This window comes from Leguminivora glycinivorella, chromosome 6 (genome assembly GCF_023078275.1).
Source record: "Leguminivora glycinivorella isolate SPB_JAAS2020 chromosome 6, LegGlyc_1.1, whole genome shotgun sequence".
Taxonomy (NCBI): domain Eukaryota; kingdom Metazoa; phylum Arthropoda; class Insecta; order Lepidoptera; family Tortricidae; genus Leguminivora; species Leguminivora glycinivorella.
Genome location: NC_062976.1, coordinates 25,779,541 through 25,789,410, shown reverse-complemented (window position 1 = coordinate 25,789,410; position 9,870 = coordinate 25,779,541). Strand labels below are relative to the sequence as shown.

The window sequence follows — 9,870 nt, the reverse complement described above, 5'->3', positions numbered from 1 at the left end:
TGGTCCTTCGAGCCGCATCATTTCAAAATTGTGTATTCACTATGCTGCATAAAGTTTAAATAATGCACCGCCGTTACGACCCGGATAGCCGTAAAGCTAAGTATAGTGCAACATTGTGCAACTATTGAACAACATAATGTCGTTAATGTTCTACTTGTGAGGATTGGGCCAGCCATAAGTATCTCCAGAGACTTTTTTTTATTATTATAAATGGGCTTACTTTTGGCTATAGACTAGCCATTGCAAAGACGTGGCCTACGATGGAGTGAGCTCGCCCAGAAGATGCCTGTTCACTCTTGATTTGAAGGTTGAGTGTGGTGGTTGAGTATTCTCCGAGACCACAGGGAGAACGCCGTCTCTGAAACGTTGGAGGTCAGTTTAATATGTACTCATACGCGATTACGTCCAGATTTAAAAATAATTATGTGTAATAATCGTGAAAGTTTAAATCAGTGTGTTGCCGGGCTGATATGAGCTCAGAAATATAGCCGCTGGCAAGGAATTCCACTCCTTGGCATTGGCAGTGCGCATAAGAAAAGAAGTAGCAAAGCGCTTCGTGCGAATTCGCGGAATATCTACCAAGTAAGGATGGAAACCGGCCGTGCGTCTAAGAGTCCGATGGTATAAGTATACATAGAATGGGGACGGTGGAATAAGCTCGCGAAATAATAAGCCGTTTTTAGTGTAAATTAATCATTATAATATTTTAGTACGTAGTCAACGTCACAATCACACAATATCGTAGCTACAGATGTATTGCAGAATGATTTTCCTTCATATTTTTACGGAAACATGCGAACTTGTCATGCTACTAACTGAAATAGCATGAATGTTCGTACGTTTCCCTAACAATACGAAGGAACACCATTTCGTAGTACATCTAGGCATTTTTTTTAAAGTTGTCCACCCCACTTTTTCCTAACATGGGTATGTTTTACGCGATTCATACTCAGAATCGAGAGCTCTTTCGATCCTGATAGGAGAAAATAAATGTCCCAAGGTTTCCATACATTTTTTCGAACCTTCCATTCCGTTACCGCCATATATAATTTATGAAAAAATGGTAACGGAACGGAAAAAAACCTTGGGACACTTTTTTCTCCTATTAGGATTGAAGGAACTCGCGATTATGAGTGGAAAACACATAAAAATTTCCAAATCCAAAAAAAAGTGGGGTGGACAACTTTAAAAAAAATGACCCATCTATCTGTACCTTGTTCTATCGATCATACTCTACTCATACTAAATAGTGTAAATGTGATTTGACATGTAATATGATTTCACCAATAAATATGAGTATAATTATGATTATTATGATTACTCATACTCATCTTCTTCTTCGATGGCGCGATAAGTAGAACTGGCTACGATAACGATATTATCGGATCATATTATAATTTACTATATAACTTTGTACAATTCTGGAAATCGACAAATAGGCTGAACCCTAAAGTGAGCCTTCCGGTAAGTGTTGATAATGTCAGTGAGCCAATTGACATTGCAAACCTCTTTAAGGATCATTTCAAGGTGGAACCTTTGAAGGTGGATGAGCGTCCGCCGGTGCTTGGTGATGGGACTTGTGTGAATAATGCCTCGATTAAAGTCACATCAGAGGAAATAGCGAAGGTCGTACGCCAGATGACGAGAGGTAAATCACCCGGACACGATGGTCTCAGCATTGAGCATCTGCAACATGCGGGCGCTCATCTTCAGAGGGTCCTTGCAATGTTTTACACATTATGTATTCGTCATAACTACCTGCCTGAAGACCTAATGAAAACCATAGTGGTGCCGATTGTAAAAAATAAGACTGGTGATGCCTCCGACAGGTCCAACTACAGACCAATCTCTTTGGCAACTATAATGGCTAAAGTATTGGACAGTGTGCTTAACACGCATCTGAATAAGCATATCAACTTGCATGACGCCCAGTTCGGATTTCGACCCGGATTGTCAACTGAATCGGCTGCCCTGTGTCTTAAGCATACTGTTCAATATTACACAAAGAGAAATACGCCAGTTTTTGCTTGTTTTTTGGACTTGTCGAAGGCATTTGACCTTGTGTCTTACAAGTTATTGTGGCATAAGTTACGCAACGAGACTAGTTTACCAGTTGAGTTAACTAACATGTTTGAGTATTGGTACGATCATCAAACAAATAGCGTTAGGGCTGGACAGTACTCAGACCCCTATAAAATGGAGTGTGGAGTCCGACAGGGGGGATTAACGTCACCTACACTTTTTAATATATATGTAAATGGGTTGATTGAGGAGCTCAGCAGTGCTGGCGTGGGTTGTTCGGTGGACGGCTGTTTTGTCAACAACATCAGCTATGCCGACGATATGGTGCTGCTGAGCCCCTCGATAAATGCATTAAAAATAATGCTGGCTATTTGTGAGAAGTATGCTGTGGCCCATGGGCTCAAATATAATGTCAAAAAGAGTGAGATCTTAGTCTTTAAGTCTGGTACTAAAACATATCCTATACCATATAGTCTTGACGGATCTCCTCTTCAGGCTGTGACAAAATTCAAATATTTGGGCCATTGGATCACTGATACTCTCAGAGATGATGAGGACATAGAGAACGCAGAGCACTATCAGTTACAGGTAATATGTTGTCACGCAGGTTTGCGCGCTGTTCCCGAGAGGTGAAGTTAACACTGTTTAAAACTTACTGTCAAAACCTGTACACGTGCAACCTGTGGAGCAACTATACCAAAAGAACTTTTAGTGCTCTGCGTGTTCAATATAACAATGCCTTCAGGGGATTGTTGGGGCTGCCCTGGCGCTGCAGCGCGTCGGGAATGTTCACCGAGTGGAACACGGATGGCTTCCACGCAGTGTTGCGTAAGAGGGTGGCGTCATTGTGGCAGCGCGTCAGGGACAGCACCAACACTCTCCTGAGGGTGATTGCAGAAAGGGTTGATGGCCCTCTTATTACTCATTGGATGTCAATGCATGTGAGATCTAACGAGCATTATGTGTTCTACTAACTCTAGCGTAAGATGTTTTATTTTATTGTTCTTTAATTTTAATTTTATTTTTATTGTGTTATTGTTTTACTAATATTTTGTGTAAATATGGACATCTGTCTGAAATAAAAGATATCATTTCATTTCATTTCATATTAAGTAGGTAACACATATTTAATAAAAAAAAAAAATACTACTGGTAGGTACCACAGAATATATAATAGTACAAGTACAGAAGGCCCACTGCTTTGATGTTCACGACATGCCGACTTTTTAAATACCTACAAAATTCTAACAAAGAACCGCACGTGCGCGGCGCCCGGCGATAGGGTTGCCTACGGATTAAAACGATTTAATACTCAGATAAAATGTTATACTATTATATTCAAGTCTTGGGTACTTTCTAGGTATATATATATATACCTAGAAAGTACCCAAGACTTGAATCGACGACCGGTCTGGCGCAGTCGATAGTGACCCTGCCTGCTACGCCGCGGTCCCGGGTTCGAATCCCGGTAAGGGCATTTATTTGTGTGATGAGCACAGATATTTGTTCCTGAGTCATGGATGTTTCCTATGTATATAAGTATGTATATATTATATATATCGTTGTCTGAGTACCCACAACACAAGCCTTCTTGAGCTTACCGTGGGCCTCAGTCAATCTGTGTAAGAATGTCCTATAATATTTAATATTTATATATATATATATATATATATATATATATATATATATATATATATATATGGTATTTATATATTTTTTGGTATATATATATATATATATATATATATATATATATATATATATATATATATATATATATATATATATATATATATATATATATATATATATATATATATATATATATATATATATATATATATATATATATATATATACCAAATATATATATATGGTATTTATTTTATTCATAATATCTATTTAACTAAGCATTATTAGCCATTCCACACGCGGACATAGCATATGAACCTTAAAAAAAACTCGCGACGTAAAGTAACATTAGAAAGTGCGAACGAATACGCGCCACCCCTGATTAGGCCGCGAACTCGCGGCCGCTGGCATGTACTTGTAGTGCGGCGATAGAATCGCGGAGTGAGCCGCCCCTGCTGGTACTAAAAGTTAGTGCTCTGTCGAAAGAGGGTACCTAGTAAAATGTACTGTGATTTCAATGTTTACTTTGACGCTATGCCTGTGTTATTTAGATACATTTTCTTTAGCTTAGTTGCCCAACCTATTTACAGTATGGAACTAGTACGCATGGTGGAATACCCCCGAAAAGGGATATAATTCGCGACCGAAACGGCCGAGTCCCTTGCAGGCAGCATCGCTGCTGTTTGACTACAGTTATTTTATGTCTACAGACAATTTAAGTACAGAAGACACACTTGTATTATAAGACAATTTATCTACATCCATAAGTTCTCTATAATATGCTTAGGAGCGAGAATTATCCATTATGTTCACTGAAAAAAAAGACATAAGAATTTACAAATCAGGTACGCTTTACAACAATGTTTTTTTTCACAAACCACAAACAGTCTGTGTGCGGATTATCAAGGCCCTACTGTAAATGAATTTTACCGTTTTTTATAGATACATACAATCACGCCTGTATCCGATAAAGAAGTAGGCAGAGCACATAAACTACTAGTTTCAGTGCCACTCTTGGCAAAAAGGGGTTGACAGAAATCGAAATTGTGCCATTGTAGTGACAGGTTGCCAGCCTAATTTAACCCATATCACACAGTCGACTTCTACGACACCCACGGGAACAAAGGGGATGGTTTTTTACAGGTACTGTTTGCATTTATAGGTATGAATTTTAATACTCTTTAGAGTGCACTCTCTTAACTTCTAAGCTATCCCTCGAATGTTAAAATTAGCATAGAAACGGTAACCCGTGTTAATTCAGGCTTCCCATGCTGATTGCGTTTGGAATCTTTTCGGGTCTAGTTTATTTGGCAGTGCGTCTCTAGCCGAAGCCACATAACTTGAAACTTTACGCTCTAGGCATAGAGTTAGAAATTGTTTACGTGAACGGTCGGACGGTCTTCAATAAAGCGGAGTTACGGGTTAGGGCACTAGTTGTCGTTTGTTTTTAACAAGCTTTTGTTTGGCCTCACTTTGTACATCTATTGCGAGTTTTTGCTTTAGCTAGGTATTTTTAAATTGGAGCTATTGAAATTTAATAAATAGTGGAATTCGTATCTTGTAAAAATGTTTCTTTTTTTGCTTTGTCGTGATAAGTTTAAAATTAAACCCACATTTTATAAGTGGCACTGAAGCTTTAATAGTTTCATGTGCTCTGCCTACCCCTTTACGGGATACAGGCGTGATTGTATGTTGTATGTATTTTATAAGTTTGTAATTGTAAAGGTACATGTTTTGTTCAAACACGCAATGTATGTAAGTACTTTCAACGGTAATTATTCATAATAATATGTATGTATGTTATGTTATTCATAATAATTATTCATAATAAATTGTATTTTTAGTACACTCAAATTGCAATTCAAAATAATTGATAGTTGAACAGTAGAAAAATATTTTAATGTTATATTTCATTTTTTTAAGCATTGAATTAGTCTGTGTGCCGAATCCTGGGTACGTTGCCAAGTGCTGAGTGCATAAACGCACTGTCTTTAATGATCTTCCATATTAGCGCGACGGAGCAAGACCACACTTCGGACACTGGCGATCAAATATATTGAAAGAGGCGCATTCCTAGCACACAGTCTTAGCTCGTGTAGGTAAACGCGTACTATGATTGTATGAGTGAAATATGACAGATCGACTGTTCGTGTTTTTGACAGGCGGTAACTGTGAGGTAACCGAAAGGGGGTGGGCGGCACTTTCAGCGGGGAGCAGGAGTGGCCATACTGTACGATAGTACTCTTTATTATACTGTGGCAAGACTGTGTTTCTTTCGTCGTATAGCGTTAACGATTGCCATTTCGGTAAGGGTAGCTGCCAGCTGGTCACCGCACCAATAAAACACTAACATTTCGTTTAGGGTAAGTACATACTTATTTATTATATTGTCAAAGATAATGTACGGAGCAAATAATATTTCCTAAAAAGGCAAAAATGTAGGTAGTGAAAGTACTGACCAAACACATGATGGATGATCAGTTGATACAAAAGTCGTCAACATGTTCGAACTCCCGGATGAAGTAGCTAGAGTGCGGCGGCTCGACGGAACACCGCTTGTGAGGCAGCGTGGGCACCCACTGCGCCACATTGCCGCCTGATTCGCGAAACACTACTTGGTTATTTCTGTCAAACACAAAGTCTTCTATCGCGCCAGAATTATAATATGCATATAGATCTAGTGATCCAGTGTCGTCATCACGCTTATAAATTGTCTTGTTATTTGCATTTAATAAATATACATTATCATTGCTATCTACAGATAGCACATAGTTCCCTTTGGTGATTTCCATTACATCGTCCGTAACGACAATATTGAGAGAATATACAGTCTCTTTAGATACAAAGAAAAGGTTTTTCCCGGTAATAACAAAATTGCTGCAAGTGTAATTTACTGCATCAGTATAATAATAAACTGCATTTTCCATTGTATTATACAAGTAAATACCTTGATTGTGTTTATCTATAAAATGTAAGCTTCTGTCATAAAACATAAAATTTGGGCTTTTGCCAGAACCTGTTATGGATATAGCGTCTGTTGTATTACTAAGTTTATCATACTTATAGTATGTATTGCTGACTTCTTTGGTACCCAAATATAGTACCTGGGATTTCTGGTCAAACGCTCTTCCTGAAGTTTTCATCACGTTAACCAAGCTGATTTGGAGGTCATCTAGACCGATGGCGATATTCTGGTTTCCATAAAGCTGTAGGTAGAGGATATTGTCGGTCCGGTCAATGGCGAGCTGGTCGGTAACTGGGAACCCGCTGAGGAGTGACTTTCGTCGGTGGCACCGACCGGCCACGCAGGCGTCGCAGTCAGAACTCGCCCCCGTCAGCAGAGGGACAAGCAACAGTATAGTGCAGCGAATGATCATTCTAGAAAAGAAACATTAATTGGTAAGGAATTTAATCACTCGATGTCCCGAAGATTTAGATCAGGCACAGCTCAACACAGATAAAATTGTTAAAATCTCTTTTACAAATTTTAAAAATAGAAAAAGTTAGAACAGGGAACTCCACGATTAAAGATTACGAACCGATCTGAATTACATAGGTAAATATGTACTTAATAAAGAATCATTTTTACTCATATATAATAATCACAAGATCTCACACAAAATCTAAGTAAAACAAGAGATAATAGTATCAGCACCCGAGTGTGATGTATTTGCGTGGGGATGGGCAGCTGTGTGCAAGGAATGCCTGCGATTTTGTGAAGGGATGGATAATAGGTGCTCCACTGTAGAAATGTAATTTATTTATCAAATGTTAATTTATTTAAATTGTATTGTAATCACATTATTGAATGGAATTATTCTATTTAAAAAATATTTAAATGATTAAAAAAAAATTGTGAATTGTATTTTATTGAATTGAATTGTATTTTGGTATGTTAATCATGCTATAATTCTTTAAATTGTAATTTTTCATATTTATCTGATCTTATTTTTATTATATTGAATGTTGTTGTATTTGTAATTTAAATTATGTCATTATTATTGTCTGCATGGCGCATTAGTTTGTCACTGTAATGTCATGTATATGTGTTTTCTATTAAATAAATTAAAATAAAATTAAATAAATAAATTAAAATTAAGTATATTTTTAAATTAAAGGAAAAATGGAAAAATTCACACCTCCATTCCATTCCATCTTTTCCATTTTTCCTTTAATTTAAAAATATGTAAAATCGCTCGCAGACGTTTCTGCATGATAAAAAAAAACAAATTAAGAGATAATAGCTTAAGCAAGAGATAAAAGTTAAAAGGTATTTAATGCACAGTTTTTACTTACTTTTGACAGTTATAATTTTATTGAAATATTATAAACATGTAAAAGGAAAAAAACTAGTGGCGACGGTGAACTTCAGCTTGTGTTGGCTCCTCGCAGCTCAAGCTACTTATAAGCGACATAGAGATACATATTCGTAATTATTATGATAAACACTTATATCTGTGATGATAACTAAGTTCAATACAGGGTGAGTATATCTTTAATAGACGACTGGAAAGTCTAAGATATTCCCAATGATGACAATCATAAAAATAAAACTAAAGATTTAAATGAGTCAGTGAATAAATAAATAAATAAATAAATAAATATTGGGATATGGGACACCTTACACAGATCAACTTAGCCCCAAACTAAGCAAAGCTTGTACTATGGGTGCTAAGCGACGATATACATACTTAAATAGATAAATACATACTTATATACATAGAAAACATCCATGACTCAGGAACAAATATCTGTGCTCATCACACAAATAAATGCCCTTACCGGGATTCGAACCCAGGACCGCGGCTCAGCAGGCAGGATCACTACCGACTGAGCCAGACCGGTTGTCAAATTAGAATTTATTGACAACATGAATCAGTTGTAACAAATGAGATGCTGATGATATATTTTAGCTGGTGATATCTCTCGACAGATTATACAGACATTAAGCTTATAAATAAATGACCAAAGAGGGTGTTACTTCTGTGCTTCATGAGAAGCGGCAGGCACTATCCTCAGCACGTGAACATTTGGAACATCTGTCGGGTCATGTGAGTCTCATCTTGCTGCGGAATTGCTTTGCTTTACGTAATGCGAACGTCTCCTACTTGGATTTTTCGGCAAGACGTGGAAGCATTGGACAATACGCTTAGGCTTGCTTTAGAGTCGATTCTCAACGTAACGTTTGATGAGAAGCAGTGGCGTCAGGCTGCTTTGCCGGTGCGTTTTGGTGGTCTCGGGGTGCGTAGGGTTCAGGATGTCGGTCTGGTCTCTTTTTTAGCATCTGCGCATGGTTCTTCGGGTCTTGTTGCTCGCATATTGTCGGTTCATGGCAACGATGTCCGAATACCATACGCTTCGGAGGCTTTGGAGAGATGGGCTGTACTTTGTCCTACTGACGACCGTCCTGATAATTTAGGAGTGCAGAGGCAGTGGGATGACATTTTGTGTAAGCTCGGGTTTGAAGATTTGTTGGGTGGTGCTTCGGGGGCCGATTTGGCACGTCTGAGAGCAACTTCAAAGCCGGAGTCAGGCGCGTGGTTGCATGCCTTGCCATCACCGCATTTGGGTACACTGCTTGATAATGATTCTTTGAGGATAGCAGTGGCCTTGAGGTTGGGGGCTAAGGTGTGTGAGGCGCACCGTTGTATATGCGGTGTTATGGTGGAGGAGAATGGTCACCATGGGCTGAGTTGCCAGAAGTGTGCTGGACGTTTTCCGAGGCACCACTCAATAAACGATATGGTGCGTCGGGCTATGGTGTCGGCTAATGTCCCGTGTGTTTTAGAGCCACCGGGTTTGTCACGCACGGATGGCAAGAGACCTGATGGTTTGACGTTGGTCCCTTGGCGGAGGGGGCGTTGTCTCTTGTGGGATGCAACATGTGTAAGTACGTATGCTGCATCTCATTTGAGGCACACCCTTAAGTCAGCGGGAGCGGCGGCGGAGGCGGCTGCAAAACTAAAGCATGCGAAGTACTCCACCTTGGAAACGACGTACGATTTTGTACCGGTCGCTGTTGAGACTGCTGGACCCTGGGGTTTTGAGGCGTTAGGGCTATTTAGGGAGTTGGGCAAACGTTTGCGGGACAGGGGTAGTGATCCCCGCTCTGGGTCTTGGCTGGTCCAACAAGTTTCCATCGCTATACAGCGTGGGAATGCGGCCAGTGTGATGGGAACTTTCGGGCCGGGCACGATGCAGAGAGGGGATGGAAAT

At 39.1% G+C, this 9,870-nt stretch overlaps 1 protein-coding gene across 3 annotated transcripts; it reads right to left on the bottom strand.

The window, feature by feature from the left end:
- On the bottom strand, positions 1-8,077 carry LOC125227296. Of its 3 annotated transcripts, none has more exons than XM_048131571.1 (3): positions 7,951-8,077; positions 6,759-7,032; positions 1-358 (listed from the first exon to the last, which is right to left on the bottom strand). In XM_048131571.1, the coding sequence occupies exons 2-3, from the start codon at positions 7,029-7,031 to the stop codon at positions 227-229; spliced, it is 405 nt and encodes a 134-aa protein (XP_047987528.1). In that variant the 5' UTR covers position 7,032; positions 7,951-8,077; the 3' UTR covers positions 1-226. The 3 variants fall into 3 exon arrangements, 1 of the variants encoding a protein (XP_047987528.1); XR_007177169.1 differs by having other exon boundaries at positions 14-358; positions 6,114-7,032; XR_007177170.1 differs by lacking the exon at positions 1-358 and adding an exon at positions 6,007-6,279.
- Between the last annotated feature and the right edge of the window lie 1,793 nt (positions 8,078-9,870).

What these genes read in the sequence shown, in the direction of transcription:
- LOC125227296 (XM_048131571.1), bottom strand. Translation starts at nt 7,031, where the DNA reads ATGATCATTCGCTGCACTATACTGTTGCTTGTCCCTCTGCTGACGGGG. An exon ending in CGTTTGACCAGAAATCCCAG is followed by an intron (nt 359 to 6,758) that starts GTACTATATTTG and finishes CCAACGTTTCAG; the next exon opens with AGACGGCGTTCTCCCTGTGG.